This window comes from Lampetra fluviatilis, chromosome 47 (assembly GCF_964198595.1).
Source record: "Lampetra fluviatilis chromosome 47, kcLamFluv1.1, whole genome shotgun sequence".
Classification (NCBI taxonomy): domain Eukaryota; kingdom Metazoa; phylum Chordata; class Hyperoartia; order Petromyzontiformes; family Petromyzontidae; genus Lampetra; species Lampetra fluviatilis.
This window is the reverse complement of record NC_136321.1, coordinates 5,440,358-5,466,865: the sequence shown is the minus strand read 5'-3', so window position 1 is coordinate 5,466,865 and position 26,508 is coordinate 5,440,358. Positions and strand designations below refer to the sequence as shown.

The 26,508-nt window shown below is 46.5% G+C and overlaps 1 protein-coding gene across 1 annotated transcript in view; it reads left to right on the top strand.

The window, feature by feature from the left end:
- LOC144947897 (mannosyl-oligosaccharide 1,2-alpha-mannosidase IA-like) overlaps positions 1–26,508 on the top strand; it is an 86,510-nt gene that overhangs the window by 12,240 nt on the left and 47,762 nt on the right. The window contains exons 2-3 of the mRNA XM_078877278.1: positions 3,620–3,716; positions 25,744–25,862. Of these exons, the coding sequence (XP_078733404.1) occupies positions 3,620–3,716; positions 25,744–25,862 (216 nt within the window). The remainder of the gene's footprint in view (positions 1–3,619; positions 3,717–25,743; positions 25,863–26,508) is intronic.

Below are 26,508 nucleotides of genomic sequence, written 5' to 3'. Positions count from 1 at the left end.
GCATAATTGATGCAAGTCGCATGTGGTGGCTATTTGTCATATGGGTTAAAGGCAGTTGTATTGACTCCGCATGATGCAAGCACTCTATCAAAACCTCGCAGGCCCATTGGTTGAGACCGGATGTTTCGAGTCCATGTGCACTAATGGGTTGCACATGGTGCATGTGCTTACGTCATTGCGTACTGTACAGCAGTGAAAACAGGCCGCATGTAAACTTGGTGGAAGAGGATATCTGCAGGCGCGCGTTTGTCGTGCGGAAAATTGCACGCGGGATGCAAGTGCTGATAGTTCTTAGTGTACATAGGCACGTACGGGAACCGCTTATTTTAATCCAGCTCTCCGTCGTGTTGTCGCGTTGTGCCCGCGTGTTGTTTGCCAAGACGTGCGGAGTGAAACGTCGGACACCGTGCGACCCGAAAAACATGCGGCACGACTCGACAAAAAAATAAAAAGCACGTCGGGAGGTCTACGCAGCGCAAACCGCGAAAACCCACGCGGTTATGTTTCGTCCAAAAAAAGGGTTTGCACTCCTAATGAGCACTCGTTTCATGGCCTCATGCACCACGAAGGCAGTTGGCAGTGCCACGCCTGGCTGCTTCTTCTCCCTCAAACGTCGCGGCAAACACCTGGTACTCATTTCAGGCTGTCAGCCACAAGGAGGGAGGAGGCCCCCCTCTGGGTGCATGGGATGATGATGGCAACGTTTAGGAATTCGGTCCTTGGGAGGAGGCTGGAATAGAACCTCATTTCAGCAGTATTAGGGGTTATGTACGTTGAACTTCTTTCGCACCGTGCGTAACCAACCACGCTCATCAGAGGTGCTGGGGAAGGACGACATGCCAAACACGACAAGTCGTTTTGATTCGAAGCTTTCGTGACTGCAGGAATCCATATTTTTTGGTTCTTTTATTTTATACCTACGTGACTTTACCGAAAGAATCAAAGAGTTCGACAAATAGTTCTAAAGAAATTTGTTTTAATTCGAGACTTAAAAGTGCATAGCTCCAGCGGCTTCCTAATATCAGAAGGGCACAGTACCATAATAATTTATTTTAGTCCACAGTACTAACCGATCCCATTGGACTTGCCCTATGTAACTGCTGGAAGTATCTGTTTAGTTATTTTGTTTTCATTACGTTCTGCTTCACTTGAACCTATAGCGGCTACCCTAAAAAATAACTGAAGTCTCGTAATCAAATTGGGGTAACCTCTGTGAGAGAAGGGGCATAAATAGCAATTGTTTTGTAAAGGTGAGGTCGTTACGGGTTTATTTATCACTCGTGTTGCTGCTCTATACTCCCTGTGTACCGATTTCGTTTTGCTTGTAATGTGCACCGATGCCTACTTTATTGAGGTGATATTGGCACGTACAATAAAGATCGACTGATTTATTGAAGGCCGCATTGCTCAAGCCATCAGGCTAAGATCAGCTCTTAAAAAGTAGTTGAAGAAGCTTTGCATTTTTTGTAGAGTAAACCGATTGAGATCATTGGCATTCTCTATCAATTGGGAAAATGTGAGCGTTGGAATGCAAAATGTATTTTGGCTTTGATGGCTGACTCATATAAAGCAGCGTTAATCATATATGCATTTCCCAGTCCCTTAGGTGTCATATAGGGTGCGTGTTATAGCGCCCCTAAGGTTCATTATTATTCTTTTTTTGGCAGAGACTGCTCTTCTGAAATTTAAATAAGTCTAAAAAAATCCACAAAGAACCAGCATAGTTATTTAATCCCTGAAAAAGTGATTTTCAGATTTAAATGTTAAAGCACCCACATGGTTCATACTGCGACTCACTTACAGGGATGGCATAAAACCGATCGCATTTTGGGAAGATGTACAGTGAGGGAAAAAAGTATTTGATCCCCTGCTGATTTTGTATGTTTGCCCACTGACAATGAAATGATCAGTCTATAATTTTAATGGTAGGTGTATTTGAACAGTGAGAGACAGAATAACAACAAAAAAATCCAGAAAATCGCATGTCAATAATGTTATAAATTGATTTGCATTTTAATGAGGGAAATAAGTATTTGACCCCTCTGCAAAACATGACTTAGTACTTGGTGGCAAAACCCTTGTTGGCAATCACAGAGGTCAGACGTTTCCTGTAGTTGGCCACCAGGTTTGCACACATCTCAGGAGGGATTTTGTCCCACTCCTCTTTGCAGATTTTCTCCAAGTAATTAAGGTTTCGAGGCTGACGTTTGGCAACTCGAACCTTCAGCTCCCTCCACAGATTTTCTATGGGATTAAGGTCTAGAGACTGGCTAGGCCACTCCAGGACCTTAATGTGCTTCTTCTTGAGCCACTCCTTTGTTGCCTTGGCCGAGTGTTTTGTGTCATTGTCATGCTGGAATACCCATCCACGACCCATTTTCAATGCCCTGGCTGAGGGAAGTAGGTTCTCACCCAAGATTTGACGGTACATGGCCCCGTCCATCGTTCTTTTGATGCGGTGAAGTTGTCCTGTCCCCTTAGCAGAAAAACACCCCCAAAGCATAATGTTTCCACCTCCATATTTGACGGTGGGGATGGTGTTCTTGGGGTCATAGGCAGCATTCCTCCTCCTCCAAACACGGTGAGTTGAGTTCATGCCAAAGAGCTCCATTTTGGTCTCATCTGACCACAACACTTTCACCCAGTTGTCCTCTGAATCATTCAGATGTTCATTGGCAAACTTCAGACGGGCATGTATATGTGCTTTCTTGAGCAGGGGGACCTTGCGGGCGCTGCAGGATTTCAGACCTTTATGGCGTAGTGTGTTACCAACTGTTTTCTTGGTGACTATGGTCCCAGCTGCCTTGAGATCATTGACAAGATCCTCCCGTGTAGTTCTGGGCTGATTCCTCACCGTTCTCATGATCATTGCAACTCCACGAGGTGAGATCTTGCATGGAGCCCCAGGCCGAGGGAGATTGACAGTTATTTTGTTTTTCTGACATTTGCGAATAATCGCACCAACTGTTGTCACCTTCTCACCAAGCTGCTTGGCGATGGTCTTGTAGCCCATTCCAGCCTTGTGTAGGTCTACAATCTTGTCCCTGACATCCTTGGAGAGCTCTTTGGTCTTGGCCATGGTGGAGAGTTTCGAATCTGTTTGATTAATTGTTTCTGTGAACAGGTGTCTTTTATACAGGTAACAAGCTGAGATTAGGAGCACTCCCTTTAAGAGTGTGCTGCTAATCTCAGCTCGTTACCTGTATAAAAGACACCTGGGAGCCAGAAATCTTTCTGATTGAGAGCCGGTCAAATACTTATTTCCCTCATTAAAATGCAAATAAATTTATAACATTTTTGACATGCGCTTTTCTGGATTTTGTTGTTGTTATTCTGTCTCTCACTGTTCAAATAAACCTACCATTAAAATTATAGACTGATCATTTCTTTGTCAGTGGGAAAACGTACAAAATCAGCAGGGGATCAAATACTTTTTCCCTCACTCTAGGCCAAATAAGGAATAATTATTCATGTGTGTACAATGTGTGTTTTTCATCTGGTGAGCCGTGCTTAAATTGGTCTTTGCGCTCATTTTTTATTCTCTTATTTCACCGCCGTACACGTTTGATGATGGAGAATGTTTCTCAAGGTTTTTTTCTTCTCTCCCTCCGCTGTACAGATGATGAAGCATGCGTGGAACAACTACAAGCAGTACGCCTGGGGTGCCAATGAGCTGAAGCCCATTGCCAAGAAGAGCCACACCACCAACATATTCGGTGAGCCTTGCAAATATGTTAATGGCCAACAACAACAAAAACCGCCGTGCGGCAGTTTTGCAGCAATCTCTTTAATCAGTTGGAGCAAACAGACAAGGACGACGACTCCTCGCTGCTTTAAACATTAACGCGCATGTCTGGTAAACAGCCACGCGTTGACTATGGTCACTCTGGCCCTTGCCCAATGGCTTCGCTTGAAATGGACGAAACAAAGTCCTGTGGGTGGCAACGTGCCCTGCTGGACTTTGTGTTTGTCCGATGATTGAGATAATTGAGCGCTGGGGAAATTCAGCGCAAGGTCATTAACGAGACCTGTTAAGCAGAGCCAGTTGACCATTCCATTTAGCCTGAACGTATTTTGAAATAAAGTACCAAAAGCAATGCATCTATGTATATTTTTTTGCCGATGGTGTGTATTGCATACCAAAGCAGCGTGAAGCATTGTTTCACACTCGTACCATACTTTATTCATTTATTTTATTACTTTTGTTGATTACTTTTTCAGGAGGGCTCTGCCAAGTATTTTTGACGGTAGGCAGCAATGATTGCTCTGTATATATTCCAACTGAGTAATTTCTGAGTATATTTTTTCTTTCAAATTTGGCCCATGACTCCGGTGCGAATGACATCACGGGATCTTTAACGTAAACTGGGAAAGAGGCAGCGTGCGCTGATATTACGGCGAATGCACCCTCGGTGTTAACCAGAGTGGCCTCTCGACTCAAACCTCGTGAACCCCTGCAGCAAATGTCGAACATGCTATACCGCTCGGCAATATCACCGCGTCGAATCTTTCAGCCGAAAATCTGCTGCCAGCTTCACTCCTCTTATTCTGATTTATTGAATTGCTGGCAGGTGACCTGCGCGCCACATCACTGTATGGCATTGTGTTACGTTGGCCCCGTAAGGTATGACTGCTCTTAGCAAAATGATCATTCTCTGCTCGGTGAAATTTACAACCTCTGGATGTATCTAGCCGCAGGATGCTGGATGATTACCTCGCTGGGAATGTGGATAGTCGGTTACCATGGTTGACTTTTGCTTTAATGTTTGACTTCTCCTGCGTGTCTATGTTACTTGGAAACTGTTGCTCTGTCGGTGTGTTCGTGGGCCAGTGCACTGCCACAGGCTTGGTTCTCCTGTGGCTCATTCATTTGGTCACGAAATACAATTTATCGTCCTTGCAAAATACTCGTGAAGTTTTTGCTGCTTCACTCGGTCATCGTGCTTCTCCCGAGACTCCACCGCGTCAGTGATGAGCAATTTCCCATTTCTTTTGGTCTCGTGTCATTATTTCCATTTCTGCTTGCAGCTGCAGCTACTTGGATAAATTAAGGCAATATTTCTACTCGTGTATTTGCTGAATAATGAGGCGGCGTGCATCTTGATGCTTCTGCTGGCCTGGGAAGGTGCAGGCATCTATAAGAGAGACTCACAATGGAAGTTAATGATAGGGCACCACCGTGGCGAGATGTTAACTACCTCGCCTGGTATGCAGAGGTTGTGGGTTCCATCCCGACTGACTCCTGCATATTTAGAGTTTGCATGTCTCTCTCCGTTATTGCGTGGATTTTTATCTGGGTTCTCTGGTTTTCCCCTCCACATTCATAAACATATATTTGGGGTATTTAACACGTAGGCTTTCGCGACCAATGTCATCAACAATGTAGATTTTTTGGGTAGATCGCGTAAATATAAATGTGTTGTTTAGGTCACCACCGTCGACACTGCCAATTAGAAAGGTTTGTCACGTAAACAGAACATGCTAATTCGTTACTCGGATAGCACACCGGTGTTTTGGAGAGCAAATCCACAATATTTATAATCTGAGTACGATGTTTCGCCAGTCATTATACAACTAGCTTCATCAGGCGACAGCCAGATTTGCTATCCAACACAGCGGTGCGCTGTCCTAGTAACGAATTGGCATGTTCTGTTTACTTGACAAACCTCACTAATTGGCTATGTCGGGTGGTGGCGGGTTTAACAACACATTTATATTTACGCGATCTTACCCAAAAAAACCAACATTATTTTAGAGTTTTTTTGCTGCTATAAATTTCCACACGGATAAGCCACTTCATTGGGCTATTATTTGTGGCCAGGTCGCCTCTGAAAAAGAGCTATACATCTCAGTGGGCCTTTCCTGGTAAAATAATAGTTGCGTTTGCCATTTCTGGCTGTCACCTGATGAGGCTGGTTGTAATTACCGACAAAACGTCGTACTGTCATTGTAAATTGTGGGTTTACTCTCCAACACACCGGTGTGCTGAACTAGTAACGAATTGGCACTTTTGTTGACGTGACATACATTACTAATTGGCTGTGTTGGGTGGTGGTGGGTTTAATGACACGCGTTTACTCGATCTAACCCAAAAAAAACCTCAATTGGTCATGAAAGCCTACTACGTGTTAAACTGGTTTAGTTGCTTAAGTTCACGGTCTCGTGCGAGCTCGTTAGCGCGAGGGCTCTGAGGCGAAATGGGCCCGGTGCCCGTCGTCCGTGTTGTGTTGTGTGAAACATCTCGGATGTCCGGGTGGAAACGTGCTAAATGCTGGTTGTTGTTTTTTTGAAAGCCCGGCAACTATGTCTCCCGACATCTCGATCTTAAGACAGCTGACACCGCCAGCGCCTGGTGGATTCGCATAGACAGTTTGAGCAGATGCTGACATTTTGACACGGCAACAGTCGACAGAGTGGGTCTGGGATATTTCGGAAATGCCCTTTTTACCACTTGTTATTTTTCACCGCCCGTTCATGCATTTTTTGTGTGGTCATGCATGGCTTGGATATAATTTACCGGAGGCTGCGCGTTTTTTGCCTTTCGCACAAGTGTACCGCGGAAGCTGACGAAACCTTTCAGGGATGCAAGCCAGGGAGAGATTTCGAAATAACTATTTTCTCGTGGCATTTGTATAAGTTGGCCATCTTGCATAGGCTTCCGCCCCCCTCCCTACCCCTCCCCACGCAAGCCAATTGTGGTTGTTTTTACAACGCTGCTCTTTCAAGTTTATTTATATAACCAAGTTGGGAACTCTATAGAGAGACCGGGGAATAAGTCTCATTTGCAACAGCGACCTGGGTCACAATGTGCCCGTGCGAAAAACTACCTGTGCAAATTATTCTCCCAACACCGTCTTTGTGCCCTGTAGCGCGGAAAGATCATGGGCAAATTCACAATTTGGTCTCAGCGGCCATCCACTAAGTATAGCTCCGCCCGTCACTGTGCCGGTGCAGAAAGGTGGCCTCGTTGAATGGACCGTGTCTTGCACAGAGACTCCTCTATTTACTGATATTCGACTTGCGAACTTTCAGAGATACGAACGAACCTGTCCGTATGTCCAGTTGCCTGTTCGGACCGTGAGTTGTAAGTTCAACTGCCGTGCAAAAGATGGCGATTGTGGCATCTACATGTTCATAACATGAAGAACCAGTGGCATTTTTCGATTTAAAGCTTTCGTGACTGCAGGGATTCATCTTCTTGGTTCTTTCGGTAAAGTCATGTAGAAGGGAAATAATAGTGGCATCTACATCTACAGGAGATTATACAACTTTTAAAGCCATTCCCCATGTTTAGTGTACATGCCTTACAACATGTTTAGAATCGACAGGAGTAAAGTTTGGACTTGTGAACAAATCGACTTATGAATAGACCTCTGGAACCTAACTCGCTCGTACGTAGAGGATTCTTTGTATTTGTAAAGGAAGCCTTTTTGATGCCTGAGCGTGCGTTGAGAGTGCTCGATCTCCGTGCGTTTCATCTCTCCTCGGCCAAAAGCTGCACAAACAAAGGGATAAAAATGATAAATAAACCGAGCCCCTTCAACGCAATTACAAAGGCACATGTTGGATCTCTTCATTAAAACACGGATGTTTATTACAAAAGAAGATATAGGAATTGCCTGCTTTGTTGGTGTCATAAGGTAGGACATTTTATTTATTGGGAATAACAGAAATATAGAGCAGTATTTTCCTGGCTTTTGTTTGTTTTACTATTACATTAACAGTGCACAGAGATGTCACTGAAGGAAGCTTGTGGTTAGGCCTCAGCCAAATCTTTTGCCATTTTAAGCATTTCACATGTACTTTCACCTTCCGTCCTGCGCATTGTAACCTTTTTTAAAATGGTAAATTTAAATACATTGGCAAGCATAACAAATGCACCTCATGTTCATATCATTAAGTTTTAACGGGATTGTGTTCCCCGCGTGGTTATGTAATACAGGAGAATGATTGTGCAGGGTGAGTGTTTGTGTTTGTTTCCCGTTGAAGGGCTCGAATACTGACCATTTTTCAATCGGGCGTAAGAATTCGTGTTATTTTTTCCATATATGCTTTGAAATAAAGGCCATCTGGAATATTAAATGGTTGCAAAATGTTCGGTGTCCCTGCTATGCAAGGGGGAGGTCCTTTCAGTGTGCATTCTCCAAGAAACTCGCAGCGTGCGTGCATCTGAAAATTAAAGCGTATCACCAGTGTGTTGTTGTAAACGTTCTCGCCAGAAATGGACGGTTATTAAACGCGTGGTGCCTCTCGAGCATTGAGAAGGTTGTGGGGCTGAAAGCAATACAACATCTGTTGACATGGGGGAGGGGGGGAGCGTGGCGGGGGGGGGGATTGAGAAAGTCCAGTGATTTTGCTGTGGTGTGTTCCACCTGAAGACGGAGGCTTGTGTTGCCTCCGAAACGTCGTGATTTAATTTATTTCATTAAATTTTTTACCTACGTGACTTTACCGAAAAAACCAAAGAGTATGAATCCTTGCAGTCACGAAAGCTTCAAATCTATAATTAAAGTCCATGGTGTTTTGGAACTCGGAGGGGGGGGGGGGTGTGGAGGGTTGGATGGATATCACAGCTGACTGGCACAATAAGAAAATAAAACTAGCAGATTTTTACACTAATTACACCATGCTGTAATCGGTAAGGTTGGATAGCTCGAAAACCTCCATGCCAGGCCAAAGATAAGATGCACCATGCCCAGAATAACCAGCACAATGATTTATTGTGTACATCACAGCTTGCCCGAGATCGCGGCCCGCAAAAGCTCGTTCCATTTATCACTCGCAACACTGCAGCCTGAACGGCAATCGAGTGGCCATACAAACGGAAGCCCAAGGAGGCTTCATGAAACCCTTGCAAGTGCCCCCTTATGTGTCACCGTAATGAACGAGTTTTCAAATGCGCAGCAACTTTGCTCTCGCGGTGAAGTCACGGCCGGTGTGGGGGGGGGGGTCTTGCGGTAATGTGTGGTAGTGACGTTTGGGGCCAGTGGTAAATGATCGCAAATGACCCTCGAGCCTGGCATTGCCGTGTCGCACTGTACGCCGGGAAGGATCGTTCATCTTGAGCGGGTCACCGGCCCGAGTTGGGTGCCCGCCGGAAAGATGCATTAGGACGTTTTCTTATCTTGCGGAAACAGTTGGAACAGGATGAAGCATTTACGGATTGTCTCTCGCTACTTCGTATTTTAGGTCACCGCGCCTTAGACCTTCAGAGACACCCTCAAGCGTTAATCGTGATTAATATTTCCCGTCCGCCATGCTTTCGTTAAGTCATGCCTATGTATGACAAGACCTTTCAACAGTGCGTCACCTTGTAATTCTTGATTTTACCTGGCAAGAATTTTTACGAGAATTTATTTTGAACCCTTGCGTGGCTTAGAGAACACAAGTTGGTTTGAGGGCATGATTCAAACTGCCAATAAAAGTAGGGCAGGAGACGTCGCGAGATGGAAATGACGGCAGATGGTCTGGAATAATAATGACAGAACGGTAGTCAAGAAACACAGAGCTTAAGGGAACAGCAGCTTGTGTGCAGGTGCTAGGTGGATCATCATATGCAAGGTGGATCATTATTATGATTGCATGATCCACCTAGCACGAGGAGGAGGCTCTTGAAGGACGCTACTGGTCAGTTGGAGGCAGCCGTCCTCCAGCAACAACGGATGGCAGAGGAGCGACGCTCACGACAATGAGCGGAATGCCGGGCGGCTAAAATGCTGTGAGTTTGCGCGCTAGTGGGCACAGCTGGTGCATCTGCCGGTCATCCAAGTCAGTCGATCCATGGGCACCTGGGTCTGTCCCGTGACCTGTCAGCCAGCCTTCAACACTTCATGTGGCCTCAAAGTTCACCTAGCCTGGAACAGGCACTGTGGTGACACTTAGTGGTGAATGGCAGGTATTGGTATTATATCACTGTTGTGAAAGATGTCACCGTATAAATAATATATATGGGAGGTCTTCATTTCAGCAGTGGATTTAGCATGCCTGAGGATATTGTATTCATTGAATCTGTACATCTGGAGAGAAGGAAGACCTTTAGAGATACACAATCCAGTCCTGTGCTTTGTAAGACTAAACAACTCTTACATCAGCAGCTGATGAAGTGGGAGCACTGGTACATGTTGTTTGTAGCATGTGCTTGCGGAACAAAGAGGATTTGATTTCCAACAGCTGAAGTGGCACTGTTAGTCACCCGATGGTGCATATCTTAATTTGGACTATTTTTCTTAGAAATAAAATGAACACAAAAGCATATTATGCCTTACTTACATTACAATTAATCATTAATGGCATTATCCTGGTTATCAAGGTCACGATGATAATTACTATCACGAATTCATTTCTGTAAACAAGTGTCATTTAAAGGTAGTACATTTATGAGATATCACGCACAAGTTAATACGCTGTTTACATTTCATTAACAAAAATGCAAGTTAGTAATATATGTTCAGCGTAGTGTGTTGCTTGTTTCGGGATACATTTTCTACGTTCTTAAAAAAAATAGAAAGCGTTTTAAAGTCTAACTTTATTGTACTTCCATAACTGACGAGTGCAGATTGAAAGGGCTTTTTCGTTAATTAAGTCTTGTGCCGCTCGCTTTCTGAGTGCAGATTTCTTGCTTCGCCTGCATTTTAAGTCTTGCGATTCATACCACGGACTTGCGTTCCACTGCTCGTGTTTTGGATGGAGCGAGCGAGCGAGCGTGCGCGCCGTCTTACTTTGGTATTGTGGCCACGTCGCACACACGTCCAATGGCGTTAATTGAATGATTGATCATTTCCCGGGCGGCACAGGTCGATGGCGGTGGACACCGCCGACGTGGCCGTTTAGAAAATTTGAGCGCTCGCATTTTTGCTGCTCCGTCGTTATTGTCGTCATCTCCGTCACAGTCGTGCAAAGTATTTCCTTTGGGCAGATTGTACTCGGCTGTCTATCCCCCCCCCCCGCGCCGCTGCCCGTTGTTTAAAAAAATTTAATCCCTCCGCCCCTGTCCACCCATCAGAATATGTCACAGTTAGTCTATTGGCATGGTCACGTGTGGTTTTGGTGTAAAGTGTGGGCATTTCCACCTCTTCCAAGACGCCTGGCCAGCAGCATGGCAGAGTAGACCAGAATATACGCCCTCTAGACCAGTGGTTCTTAACCGGGATACCTGGATCCCTCGGGGTACGTGGCAATGTCTCAGGGGGTATGTGAGGTGATTTATAAGTGTGAAATTATATCATACATGTGAGTCATTGGTAAATAATCACGTATGGATCTGCCAATATAAAATAACTACGGTAATATTTAAATCGATATGGTAGCCGAGAACGAAATAAAATACCATTATAAACTCATTTATCGTAAACAATGCGGGTTTCCAAGAGTATCCAGCGAGCGCGAACAAATTCCGTCAGGCATGCACGGCGTCCGGTGACATTTTTTTTTTCCCATTCGGCAGCGGTTACCAGTTCGTTAGGATGCCTCACGAAATGGCCAGTTGGTTAAAATATTGGCTAATTGTCCATACATTTACAGGTAGTCCTGTATTTACGATGGAGATGCGTTATGACGACCCCATCGTAAGTCGAAAATATTGTAAGTCTAAGATGGCCTAGCCTACCCAGGAGTCTTAGAGAATGGTGATAATTTAGCAAAACAGAACAATTTACAGTACCGTACTGCATAAACTATATACTGTATTTATTAATTACAATACTGTATTGCACAGTAAAATGTAAAGTAAAAAAACAAGGTAAATTCTTAGCCTACCTATATGAACTGCAATTTAATAGACAGTTTTTTTCAGGAAACAATCCTATCTGCTATAAAAAAAACTTTTAACATGCATTGAACGTATCGTATCATGGTAATCTTAAAATGAAATCGCTAAAGCTACGTATCATACATGCATTGAACGTATCGTAACGTATCATATTGTACTGTACTCGCCAAAATTCTGTCCGTCGTCTGCATACTTGAACGATGTTAGGTTGTTGATGGCAATTTTGTCATCGCCATCGTAAGATCGAAATATCGTAAGCCGGACCATCGTAACTCGGGGACTACCTGTATTTCTCAGAACCACGTTGAGTCAGGCAAGCGGGGGGGGAGGGGGGGGGGAGGGGGGGGGAATGGGGGGCGGGGTTGCTTTACTCAGTTGAAACAAAATTCAACAAGGGATGTTACACAGTAGCCGCCAACGAGGTTGAGAACCAACTGGTGGAGAGGGCCTCCGTAGCGTTCTCTCCGCACGAGGGCCTTCTGCCAGTCATGGCGCGAGTAAGCGGTTGGAGGGGTCTGTGCTTTTACCTTCCCAACTTGTATCTCTCTGCTGAGGATGAAAGCTGCCCGCCTGGAGCAGAGGAATTGAAAAACGTAACATTTTTATTAGCGAGTGACCGTTTGGAAAACGTCAGGTACCTCTTTCACGGTAAAATGACGACCCGTTCTTTTGGGCAGCGTCACGAGAGATTTCAAAGGTCCCCTGGCACGTCGGCAGATAGCACGCTTCTTCTTGGTTCTTTCTACTTGTGGTAGTATTAATCCCATATCTGCATTTCCCATAAATATGCTAAATTCCTCTTGATATGCAAATTATTTTGTCAAGGCGCTCTTCCCTCTCCAACCCAGCTTAAATATACGCTCCAAGCCTGGGGTGTTTCATTCAGACGCTGTCTTCTCGACAGACCTGTTCTTCACTTGAGGACGGCTGCTTGCGTTGTGGCCGAAACATCGTGAGAATGATTTTATTATGTTTTCTTTTTATTATTTTATTAATTCCCTTCTACGTGACTTTACCGAAAGAACCAAGAAGATGAATCCCTGCAGTCACGAAAGCTTTAAATCTAAAAGATAGCACGCTTTTATACATTTTTACTGTATCCTTAATCAGCAACATGGGCAACACACAGGCACCTGAACTTGAGTTCGAACTCTAATGTTACCTCGGGTTTAGCGCCGTGTGCATTTCCCACTCGGGGGGCTTTCGGCAGTATATGTCACACCCCGGCTTTGCTACCAAGGCTGATAAAAAATAATATTTCCTTGCGTACATGTATATTTTTGCGTATGCCGTATTGAATCAAGCCCGTTCATCACTGGAATGCTCCTGTGCCGCCGGTGCCTTTTTTTAGGCCTCTTTCGAGTGGCAGTGCGTGTGGCAGTGGTGTTGGTGTACGGTGCTTTTTCTGCAATATTTTGCTGTCTTTTCTTGGATTTTCTGTTTGCACATAGTCACTTTAAGATGTTTTCTTGTTCATGTTTTTGTTTTTTTATTTGTTGCGGTTGCACCCGATTCAAGAGCCGAATGGCTCACAGGTCTATACCTAATAAATGAAACTTGAAACTTGAGACATTGCCGGGAAAGTGCCTCTAAACACGCTGAACTCGCCGGCGCGTTTGACGACGAGCCAGCACGCACCGTCTTCATGAAGTCTCGCCTCTCGAGCACAGATGCCTTGATGCTCTGCCTGCTTGTGCTTTTGTCAAGAATGTAAACGGCTTGTTCAGGTGCTTGCTTTACGCTACCCGACGCACCGCGTGCGAGCGATCGCCTTTGAAAGCGCTCTCTGCTGCTCTTAAATGTGCGCGGATAAGTCGTCGTAGTCCTTGTGAAGCAGCTCCCGGGATTCGGTGAGGGTGTTTCTGTGTTTTGTTTACAAATCTCATCTTGTGTCATCTTGGTTGAGAACTGTTGGTGTGCTGATAACGGTGCCCCACCCCCCACCCCCCCCCCCCCAAAAAGTCTGCAAACCACAAGCCACGTGTGTTTGCAACAAGGTGTTCACCTCTGCCAGAAGACGCTACCCCTTATGACATTGGCAAATAGCATCGCCCTCTCTCCTTGGCTGCACACAGTAAGAATATTAAGGGAAAGAAAATGGACCGAACAGCGCCGTTTAAAATGGTGGGGTTTGTATCATTAGGCAGGGATTTAGTTTTCTAGATTTGAAGTTTTTCGTGACTGCAAGGATCCATACTCTTTGGTTTTTTCATGTAGGTAAAAAATATATAAAAATTAAAACAAATAAATAAAATCACGACGTTTCGGCCCCCCTCCCTCCATGCCCCGCGACTATATAATCCCTCGTCAAAGCCATCTCTGAGACACACTTAAGCGTTTGTGCTTTCGCTACGTCGTCCCCACCTGAAGAAGGACGCTTGTGTTGCGCCTGAAACGTCGTGATTTAATTTAGTTGTTTTCATTTTTAATTTATTTTATATATTTTTACCTACGTGACTTTAACGAAAAAATCAAAGAGTAGGGATTTAGTTGCGAACTCATTGGCTTGATGTGCAAGTGGCGCATTGCCCTTACAAACAATCGTGGTTGGTCACTTTTAGGGTAAGATTAGCTCATGTTGGTATAAGAAAAACGTTATTAGCCTTTAGACCGAAGTTTTCAGAATACCGAGTCTTTTTTGGTAATATAAATGTGCCAAATACCAAAATCTGCCGCATTAATTTTGCACGCTTGCGCGACAGTAACCACTGAATTGCACTCGAACACCGTTGATTCGTATCGTTGAGATTGCGAGATCGGACCGAGGTAATCGCAGAGAGTCGGGTGGCTTTGCGCCAAACCAAACCGACAGTTAAACGTTTGGTCTATTTCATTATCCTGTAGGCTCACAATGCACGATTTTATACACATTAATTTTGCACGACGTGACGAATTTTTTTCTTTCTTCACGACCGCCGTCGTCCGTGTAATGCCTGCGCGATACAGCTTCATACCTTTTCTGTTTCTTCCCCCTCCCCCCTTTAATAGCATCGCGTCCTCACCCGGCGGTAACGGTCAGGCCAAGCAGGGCGGCATCTTGCTTTCTTTAATTTTGTTTTCAGCAGCTTTTGGGATGTTGTACCTCCACTCCACAATGTATGCTGCCAGAGTCCCAGATTATTTTCCTTTTTTTGTTGATAAATCTCTCATGGTAGTTTTGTTTCGGGTTTTTTTCCCGCCTGGGCCTCACTGTTTTAACAACACTGGATACTTTATGCCGGCAGACTGCAATTATTCCCACAGCCTCCAACGCATACCCATTAGTGCTGTAGACATCCGCACTGCGTACTGCATATGTGGCATCTACATGCGCGGTGTGCTGTTAACGGCTTGCTGCTGCACGCCAACAATTCCGTGACGCATTTGAATTGTGAACATTTGCGGATGAATCGGCGTTGTTTGAGATTTTTATCGTGTTTTTTTGGCGCGGTCTGTTGCGCACGACAGATACACCTTCCCCGTGCAAAAAAAATACATCACAATTGCTGTTAACGCATTGACTTTGGATTTCAAATGATCCACGTGCAAGTAACCGCCACCACACATCGTGGCCCTCTTCCTTACTCGGTGCGTCCGAATAAAATCACCAAATTCGGCGTCTCATGTTTTGCCGCGCCGCATAAAAAAACACGTCGATATTTCTTAACATTTGGCAGCTTAGTTCTCGGCAATGCATTATGTACGGTTTTAATCGGCGGGTTGTGTTCCCTGAGCCTCATTACCCTCGCGCACTGCTATCAGATGCCATCCTATCAACTTTCAACCGATCAACCGGGCGATGCACACTTGGGCTCACTGTACGTGAGGTATTCTGATCTCTGCGCTCTGTTAACACCCTAGCCGCAGTGTGCATGGGTACAGTCGCGCCGGCCCGCCCGCCTGCTCTCGAGGACCTTAATAAACATTCTGATGTGGCAAGTGGGCCTCAAAGCGTGCAGTCGGAAAAGGCCCCCCCCTCACCCCGTCCCTTGTCGCCCATGATTATCTCTCGTCAATAGGGAACGACGCTCTCGTGGTCACGGGTGTGGGGAAAAGGGAGGTGGGGGGGGGGAAACAGAAGAGGTGATTTTAAAAGGTCTTTGAGACCATTGGTCTCGTGTACGGCCCCGTGAACCTAATTCATCGCCTCTGGTTTTTCCTGCTGATTTACACGTAGATGAGCGGCGTGACCGAGTTGATTTCGTTTGTACCGCGCCGCAGCGCTCGCCGTGAATAATGTGAAATGTATGCAGCACGTGTCCCCCCGGTGTGGTAATTTGAGTCGGGTCTCTTGCGTTGTTCATAAATTTAATGTTTTGAATTGGCGGGGAGGTTGTGCAGTCAACAAAACATTTCTCAGGCTGGGGATTTCCCCCTGTGCCTCCGGCTTTCATTGATCTGGCAGTGTGTTCACAGGTTTGGAAATGATAAGCGCTCCCCATAAACACATCTGCAAGTAATTTGGGCTGATGAGATGCGTGCTATGCATTGGCAGTGCCGGGAAAGACGCAATTAACATGCGCAGCCTTGCGCACCAAACGACTGCAACGGCTTAAAAGCCTTGCATCTGATTTCGCATTTATTCTTCTACTCTGCTTTAGATGTGAAGCTTTTTGGCCAGCTACTTAGTCGCTGAAAATGTTTCTTGACCTTCGGCGTGTGTGTGTATGAATCAATAGGGAAGAGGACGCGTCGTGGTTAGCACACTGTACTCCGAACCTGGCGACCTGAGTTCAATTCCCGCTCGTAGCCAGCACCAGTGGCGATTATCGGAACCGGTCCTGGGCCTCCCCTCGGTCGACTCGGCCTCAAATGAGTAGCTGGTGTGGTATTTAAACACCACCACTGGGGAGATAAAGGTAGCCCGGCGTGGTGCTGGCCACCCCACCCCCTCGTGTGCCGTGCCTGCCTTCATAGGTGCTCGCTAAGAGCACTTGCCTCAACAGTCTGTTTAGGATTTTTTCTGTTTAGTTTGTTGTCCTTCCCCGCACCTCCGATTAGCACGGTTGGCTACATACAGTGCGAAAGAAACTCAACATACACACAAGGCTACACGGGGCGGAGGGCTGCGGGGGATCTTTGTATTTGTGTGAATTTGTAAAGTGTATACCTTTTATGTTACCTCCCGTTTCATACACACGGATTCTTCTGCCTCGTGTGACCACAGCCCATGGTGACAGTCTATTACCCCTGCCGCCTTCACGTAGTCAGTCACCCCTCCGTATTGAGATTATAGCTATGCGGTGGTGGGCGGAAGAGCAGGATTATCTCTCTGAATATGCCTCGGCACCTATTGCTGTAAATTGCTTAACCCACGCACCGGCGATCGCCTGCGCTCAGGTATCGAAAGTCAACCGTGCACAAGGCAGCGTCCGCGCGGATTTGTCTTTGTAGCTGCCCACCCAAGGCTATTTGTCGTTGGGCTTTCGTAGGCCCCCAGACGCGTTAGGTTGCATTCGTGAAGCTCGTGCCTGACGGTGGCCTCTAAATCTAATGTCGAGATTTGTGGGGAGCACGGGGGGGAGGGGATGCACTGTTGTCCTTCATTGGGACAAACGGAGAGAGCGAAATGATGAACAGGTTAAAAACGGCTTACTGGGCCATGTGGCCGTAAGAATTACACATCCTATTGGGCCCCCTTGCAGAGCGGTTGCTAAGCCTACATGAAATGAAATGAGCAGCCGACATGCTTGACTTATAAGGAGCCAAGGTGAAATGCAATGCATTTCTTTTTTCCAGTGATAACATACATTCATATAGGGCTTATATTTAAGTTAATTTCATAACGTTATATGTAAATTATTATCCTTATATATGTCTCTCTGCACGGCTTAACATTATATATATACGAATACACATCCATTCTCAATTCACCAGTGGACGAAGGCCTGCCCGTGGCATGGTGGTCATGATGTTTTTTTGACCATACTTCACCCCTGCTGGTCAGTGCTGGTTGGTGAAAGCGAGTGAGTGGGCGAGGGAAGCCATGACCAGTCCTGATATTACTCGCTAAGAATATTGTCCATGGTCTGTGATCGAACTCGGGGTCGCCGGGTTCACAGCAAAGTGCGTGAGCCACCGCAACTACCGCTCAACTCGACCTTAAACAACAGTGCTTCACGACCCAAAAAATATACGTGTGACAAAGTATAATTCAAATTGCAACTTGTAAGAATGCTCAACGTTACTGGTTGCAATTCACATTTTTGCTTTATTTGCTGCCGGTGTCTGTTGATCTTGAAGTGCTTTTGATCAACTTTTTTGACCGAGCGTATTGGTAAATCGAGTTCTTGAAGTGGTTTCGGGTCCCCTACGCATGAAGCCATCGCTCGACCTTGACATTGGCTGTCATCAGTGCCGAGTGTCTGTCTGGCCAAGCATTCACTGTTTTGACTCGAGAGCCGGCCCTTCACACGAGGGGCCACCTCACAGTCAAGGAGTCCCTTAAAGGTGCTATATATAAACCATAAACATTAATTTAGTTTTCCCTCACTTAAAAACAATCTTAATTGAATTCTACTCTAAAGGCAATTAGTGGTGCTTAGCCTGAAGATGGGTTTCATTTCACTGGTTTGGACAAACTTGCCCGAGTGCATTTACTTATCTCATTAGTAACGATGGCGATTGTGTGTGCGTGGGGTGGGGGGGTTAAATAAATATATAATTGCATATATCTCTCTCTTGCCCTGCTACTCCACGTACATTCACTCGGCCAAGATTTTAGTATCTCTCATCCAGGTGAAATTGCTGCTTTAAAAGCATGCGCGCACTACGGCAAACCACTGAGAAGACAATAATGGCTTGCTTATATCTGGGGCAGCCGAGCGAGCAGAGTGGATATTTTATCGATCCGGCCTCAGCTCTCGGACGTCTGAGCCGCAGATTTACGTCTGGCCTGCCGCGCACCGGACCTGCGCCGCCGCCGGCCGCTTCCCCCACACTCTGCCTGGGGATTTATCGCATGCCGAGCGACTCTGCCGGATTAGCCCCCCCACCACCCCCCTTTTGCTCTCTGGGTGTGTGCACGGAGAGCTCCTTTCAAGAGTGTGCCGCTGTTCGGACCGGAAGGGGCAACACGGTGGCGATGTGTTAACTCCCTCGCCTGGTATACAGGATGTCATGGGTTTGATCCCGACCCTGGCGCCTGCTGCTGTATATTTGGAGATTGCGTGTCTCCCTCTCCCCGTGGTCGCGTGGCTTTTTCTCCAGGTCCTCTGGTTTTTCCCCTCCACATTTATAAACAAGCATTGAGAGAGCATTTGGCTGCGTTACATTTCCGCATGATAAGCCACTTTGTTGAACTGTCATGTTTGGCCAGGTCGCTTCTGAAAAGAGCTATACAGCTTAGTGGGCCTTGCCTCGTAAAATAAAAAAAAACGATTTATAAATAGTTGAAAGGAAGGCCCTGCCGTTGTTTACCGTTGTCCATTAGCACACACCTGTCAACCCATACGGCTTGCCCGTATTCTTGTACAGCCTTATTGCTCATTTAGCACCTTTCGCTCAAAGTCACGGTCAAGTTTAGATTATTTCGATATTTTTTTTTCCCTTTGTGCAACTTTCATGTCCATACGGCCGTACAGCCGTTTCAATACGGGCAGCATTTTTTAAATGTATTTGTTTGAGTTTCTCCCTTGTGAGGGGACTTTGCAGGATGAATGTTGAGATATACAAGGGGCCCGGGGTGACCAAGACGGTCTGAATTGGTCTGTAATAAGGTAGGGCACTGATAAGGGGTTGACAGGCATGTTTAGCACGTGTTTTTTTCACTTGCTCCGTCGTATTTAACAGCGTTTGAAAAATACAAATGAGTTGACGTCGGCAAACAAACAACAACAAGCGCCTTCTGTATTGCAGAGCCCGTGATTTGGTCCTAAATTCAATAACGAGCTGTTTATGTTTATGCAAGGCCGCATGTGCTTTTTTTTGTTTTTATCAGCCCGGCAGAAGTGGCCTTTTCTCGAGCTCGCAATGGGCAAAAATGCCTCGTGCTTGTCTCGCATTTCATAATGCTAGGCTTGTGCTTTCAAATGATTTTCTTTCGCCTTCGCTATTGATGCAGCCCCGCTGATGTCACCATTTCAGGTCACCCACCCACCCTTAGGAGGCACGGGTGGATGTCTCGGGCCGCACACACACATTTCCTAGGCTTTTAAATTGTTTGTTCTAGCAAAGAAGGAAAAAGTGGTTTGGACAGCGCGCGATGGAACCGCGCCCCGTGTTTAGCTCAAAGTGTCGCCAAGTGCATTTCACGCTGCTCTTATTAAGTGCACACATGTGCAAAGTGTGCCTCTGCATAAGAAGTCGTACTTGGGGAATGGCACTAAATTTGAAGTGCTTTCTCACAGCGTGGTTTATTGAAAGCTATTGGTTTTCTTGTGCAATCTCGTTTCTTTTTTGTTGCTTTGTTCAAGTTCTTGTGGAATTATGCTGTTGAGTAAAACTAATAAACAGCACCTGTAAAAAAGGACATGACCGTTGTTTGTTGCTGCCACTTCAGAGAGGAGAAATGCACTTCATTTTGAAAGGTTGTTTTTTTCCACATCGCAACTGCGTTAACTTTGCACAGTGTTTGCTTTTTATACATTAAGTTTTTAATTTTACAATAATTTAAATGGTTTTATACATATTGCTAAAATGTTACCCTAATTCTGCGATTGGCATCCTATCAGTGGGTTGTGTAACACGGTAGTTTGGCCGAAAAGTCTAAAAGTTTCCTTAAACTCCTTGATTGTTCTGAATGGCCGACCACTCAAAAGAAGGATGTTCGATGGGGCTTTTCTGAAAGGCTTAAGAAGCGTGTGGAAGATGTGAAGGAGTTTAAGAAGCCTTATTGCTCATTTAGCACCTTTCGCTCAAAGTCACGGTCAAGTTTTGATTATTTCGATTCTTGCCTGCGTATAACTTTCCACGCGATAAGCCGCTTTGTTCAGCTATCATTTGTGGCCATGTCACTTCTGAAAAAAGCGAATAGTTCAGTGGGCTTTACCTGGGAAGATAAACATAGCTTAGTTTTATTTGTATATTTTTTATTTGTTTTACCTTTTTCCATACTTTGCACTGCTATCGTGTTTTTTTGCTGTTTGTTGCTGTAACGTTCTGACCCGCTCCTCCTGGACATCTGTGAAGAAGAGCTTTATAGCTCATCGGATTCCTCCGGTGTAAATAAATATTCAGATTTCGAAGTCGCTGGCATAACCAGCAGTCCACAACATACCGAGTGTTTTTTTCGCGAGCCTGGTCTCACGCTTGAGGGCCAAGACCCACGCTCGCTGGCCTTCCAGACAGACTTCTGCAGTTGTTGCCTTTCGACGATAAGCAGCCGCAGCGGCAGCTGTCGTTGTTGCCCTTCGACTTTATGCACCAACGTCCTTGTTTTGGGGGAGGTGGCGGTGGGTGGGGGAGGGGAGCGTGCCTCATTCCCTCACAGCCCAGGTGTAGACCAACCGTCCACTACAGGTGGGCGCTTGGGCATCATGGGTCAGGGCTTACAGGCTCACGTTTCAACACGGCGCCTTAGAGCCAGGCTCGCGGAGTCAACAAGACTGCCTCGAGGACCAGGCTCGCGGAGTCAACAAGACTGCCTTGATCCAGCGGGGGAGTTTGTTTTGGACCGAGGACGCACGTGCCCGGCGAAATTCGCCTGCGTTCTCGGGGAAGACGCCTTTTTACTCGGGTTGGCTGCGTTTATCTCCCAGGCACAGTGGAGTATTCAGAGCAGTGCGAATCTTCAGCTCTTTCCTAAAAAAAGGACCTCTTGAACGTGGAGTCACCGCGGAGCCATTCTGCCAAGGGTGCAACCTGGGAACTGGGTCACGTCGGCGGACCTTCAAGACGTATTATCCGGCTATTCTGGTTTATCCGCAGCATTGACGCTCCCTCGGATATATATCAGGAAGCGTCAGAGGGGGACACTCTTTCCTGTTCTCGGCCCCGCGAGTGTTCACTAAGGTCCCTGCCGTGCTAAGAGTGGCCAGCACATATATTCCCTCCTGGATGACCATGAACTGAATTGGGCATCGTCCAGGGCAAAGTGGTCAAGGCCACGTGGCAAAGACTTTTCATTTTCTAGAAGGGCATTGCTGAGTGGTCAAATAACAGACGTTATGCCCCCCCCTCCCGCAACAATTACATCCCATTTAGCGCCGTCAATCGCACAGATCTCAGTCTCACGTTCCTCGTAGAGTAAACGTCAGCAATGCACCGTGCCATCGCTCGGGCTCTTTCCTAACACGAGAGCTGATTTTGCCGGTCCACCTCGGCGGTGGAAGTTTTGTCAGGTGCGCTTTCATCCTCCCTTGGCCGGCCACTCCGTCGTCGGCCAGTTGACGTGGTTGCAGTTGACTGCCGTGAAGAGAACCGTCGTACGCTTCCATCCGAGCTTTTTCTTTGTGCAGGGGTGTTTGTTGAGCAGGATGCGTCCCGTGGCCTTCGACACTCGCCCGCCAGTTCATCGTCCTGCTCCTGCGAAGGGAAATGCGTCGTTTTGTGGATGTCGTCGTCGTTACTGAGCGATGGGAGCAGGAAGGTCACATGACAGGGCTGCCCTATACCGGCCGGCCTGGCGTTTACCGCGTTTCCTCCGTGCAGTCGGCTGCTACCGCCGTGGGACAGGGCTAACCGCCTGGAATGTCAATGGCCTGTGTAGGCCCTGACACCGACTCTCGGGAAAACAAACTAGCTTCAGAGTCTTCTTGGTTCTTTTGTTAAAGTCACGTAGAAGGGAAATAGTAAAATAATAAAAATAAAACATAATAAAATACAATTCTCACGACGTTTCGGCCACAACGCAAGCAGCCGTCCTCAGGTGAAGAACAGGTCTGCTTGCGTTGTGGCGGAAACGTCGTGAGAATTGTATTTTATTATGTTTTATTTTTGTCATTTTATTATTTCCCTTCTACGTGACTTTACCGAAAGAACCAAGAAGATGAATCCCTGCAGTCACGAAAGCTTAAAATCGAAATTTAGCTTGAGAGTATCGTTAATTGGAAGGTGATTAATTAGATAGATCCGACGTGGGTGTGGTGGGAGAAAGAATGTTGTTGTTCACGTGGCTCGTGTCTTGTGACTCACATGCCCGGGAGCAGAACTGTCACACTGTACTGTGAAGCCGGAACGCGATTTCTTTTTTATCTCGTGTCTCGTCATATTCCCAGTGTGAGCTTATTGTCCCGTTCAATCTGCATACCACCACCACTTCCTCAGGCGGCAATTCAATTGTGCTGTTCTTGGTATCGGCCTGTGACTTGCGCTGTTGGATGCTGTGCGTGGAACCGCATCGAGAGCTTGCGGTTTCGTTTGACGTATGTTGGCCATTCCATTCTCGATACAGCGTTGGCTCTCTTTGACGACACTGAAACAGGGCCTCATAAAACTAAAAACCCACTGAGCATGAACTGGGGAAAAGCATGATAAAAAAAAGATGGTGCAGTTAAAGTGTTGACAAAGCCATCTGTTTTTTTTAGTTAAACAATGGCATGAACTGGGGAAAAGCATGATAAAAAAAAAGATGGTGCAGTTAAAGTGTTGACAAAGCCATCTGTTTTTTTTAGTTAAACAATGGCATACAACGAACGTTTTTGCCAGTCGAGAAATGCGAAAAGCGTGTGTTTTCACGTCTTGGAGGCAGGAAGTGCACCTGTGCTCTTGGGCCCACGTGTTACCTGGCTCCTCCGGGCTGAGGTGACCTTGACTAGAATGACCGCAGCTCGAGTGCCCCACGCATCTCGTGAAGAGACCCAGCGCATCGCCGTGACACTGCTGCGGCCAGTATAAGTAATATTTAAAAAAACTTTTTAAAAAACACGCTTTAATGAAATGTACCGTACTAGTAATGGAAGAACTCTACGACTCCAGGAAGTGGCCCCGAAGCTTGCCATAACGTAAGGGGCCGTGGTCATTTGCAGCCAACGTCAGTTTACCGTGGACAATTAGACATGTAAAACATAATGTTTTAAAATATATGTTTAAAATTTTTTATGATAGAATTTAGTATTGTCATCAGTATGACATAAGTATACCAAGTTTGCAATCGATACCACATTGGGAAGTGGGTTAAATTTGAGTTACAAGATTTGAGGATACGACAACGACAACAACAACGACAACAACAACAGACAGAGTGAGTTAAATAAAAGCATGTAAAAAAGTGAGCGATTGCCTTTTGTTAGTTAACTCGCACAAGCATTACCTTTCTTTTGGTACGTTACTATTCCTCTACCTGCCATTCCTCCTAGCACCTTCCGACAGAATAACTATTGTGAAACCAGTTTAAAAATTCTAGCATTTTTGTTTGAGACTGGCTATATATTTTTTATTGCACTCAAGAGCCGAAACGCCACATTGACAAGAAATAAAAGTCCCACTTTCATTTCACATGCGTTTAAGATTTGCACTGTAACAACACATAGCCAGGCGCAGAAATTAGATTTTCCACGCGTAAGCACCAGACGGAGACGCTTCTCCTACCTTTGTAACGGTGCAGACCGCGAAAGCGCCACCCGCTTTAGACGGAGTGTTTTATTGTACAGCAGCAAAATGTTTTATTGATTCCGAATGCAACACTCGAGCAATCTTGCGGCCATCTGGTTCAGCAACTCAAAAGGCTTTGACTCACCCTAATTGACCGAAGCGTTTCTTCAGAGCAACTGCGATGGTGTACATCCTGTCGGGTCGCGACAGTTTCGCGAAACTGCCCGCGTTCGTTTTTTTTTGGGGGGGGGGGGTGCACATTCGACACTGTGTGCATCTCGTCTTCCATTGGCTAACGTGTGAAGCCGGAAGAAGTTCCAACGTACACATATTTCAGGCGCTTCCGCCAGAGGTCGCAGCCGGGTACCCGATACCCGTACCCTACCCGATACCCGGCTACCCGTACCCAGCCGGGTACGGGTACGGGTACCCGTTTGCGACCCTGGTGCGGTCGGGTACGGGTACGGGTAGACCGTGAGTCACTGGTGAGTAACCGTTTGTCACTCATTTCCCAACGTCTTGTCTCTTCTCACAATTCAAGTTCCTAGAATCAACCCACTCGCGCCTGCAACATGGCTTCATCCCAGAGATCGCAATCAGGTACCCGATACCCGTACCCTACCCGATACCCTGGTGCGGCCGGGTATGGGTACGGGTAAGGAATCAAAACCCGTTTGCGACCTCTGGCTTCCGCTGAGAAGCCTCTGCGGCTACGCGTTTCAATTTCAGGGCAAATTTTGCGCAAACCAGCTGCCGCGTCGTATCGAAGGCCCGCACGCGACGCCTGCTGCTCCCGCGTCGAGCGGCGTCAGAAGCCCGAGTGTCCATGTATCGGCGTGTCACGCAAATTGCTCTTGACAATGAGGGCTGACACCGCTGTTAAAGGTGTCCCGTGGTGGTGTCTGATGGCGGCTGGCACTGGAAGAAAGGTTGCGTAACAGGAGCGACCAGTGGCTCACGGTTCAAAAATTCTAATGGTGTTCGCCCTGCATGTCATTAGGAACCTCTCAAATATTAATGTGCGCATCGGTATTCACAAAAGAAATCTTTTTTTGAAAGAGATACATTTTTTGCCCCCCCCCCACTTCCCACACTTCCCCAAACACTCCTTCCTCATGGTTAGTAAGTAAGGGCTGGAGACTCATTAAAGGGATATGAGCAGAGGTTGGTGGCTGATGTGACGCTCTTTTTTTAGCAGCGTGCCAACGTGTGATTGTATTGGGAATGGTAGTGTAGCGGTTAGCGCGCTGCGCTACAAACCTGGCAATTGCCGCTCACGGATAACAACACCAGTGATGATTATTTGAACCAGTCCAGGGCCTCCCTGAGGGTGACTGCATCAAATGAATACTTGGTGCTGTGTGCAAACATCACCACTGTGGAGCCAAAGGCGGCCGGGGCATGGTGCTGGCCACCCCACCCCCTTGGTATACAGCGCCGGCCTTCGTAGGTGTTCGCTAACAGCACTTGCCCCAACATTCTGCTTATAAAGGGGATGTTTGTCTTGTTTGCGCATTAATTTGCAGGCAACACGCAAATGGGAGCCACGATCGTCGATGCCCTGGACACGTTGTACATCATGGAGCTGCACGACGAGTTCCAGGAGGCCAAGGAATGGGTGGAGAAGAACCTCAACTTTAATGTGGTATGACCATCCCTACCACCACCACCACCCCCCCCCCGCCCAACATTTTCTGTCACGATGGTTGATGCCTTTTAGTCACACCAGTACCACGTGCCGTGGTGATTCCCGCCACAGGCTTGTGTCCATGTGTGCGTTTTTCTTGCTTGTCTTGCGTGTGCGATGTCATGGAATGGATTTAATGGCGGGTCGGACCTTAAACGACATGTTGCCCTAGTCAGTTAAGCCGACATACAGAGAGTTGGTGTATGTATTTTTAGAGTATTATTTGAAGGTTAAAGACCAAAGGTGTAAAAAAAGTAAAAGTGCTAACTCTGAAATTGCTTGCTCATGACACTGCTGGTAGAAGGGCCTCCGTTGGCGGATGCCTCCGGAGGGTATTTGGCCTACTCTTCAATGCTGCCCAGATGTCTTGGAAGCGGTGTGGGGGGGGGAGTACCCATTCATCCTGCTAGGCGGACAGAATCAGGGACGGGGGGGGGGATTGAAGAAATCACGTCCATCATTTCATATGGCAACATCTGGATTGCAAGTCCTTTTTGCAGACAATTGCACCGTGGCAGTATTTCAACGACGAAGGTGTTCTAGGATTTAGACAGGCAACACCTCCTGTTTCTCTGCTTGCACCAGAACTGAGGATTTGTAGCCG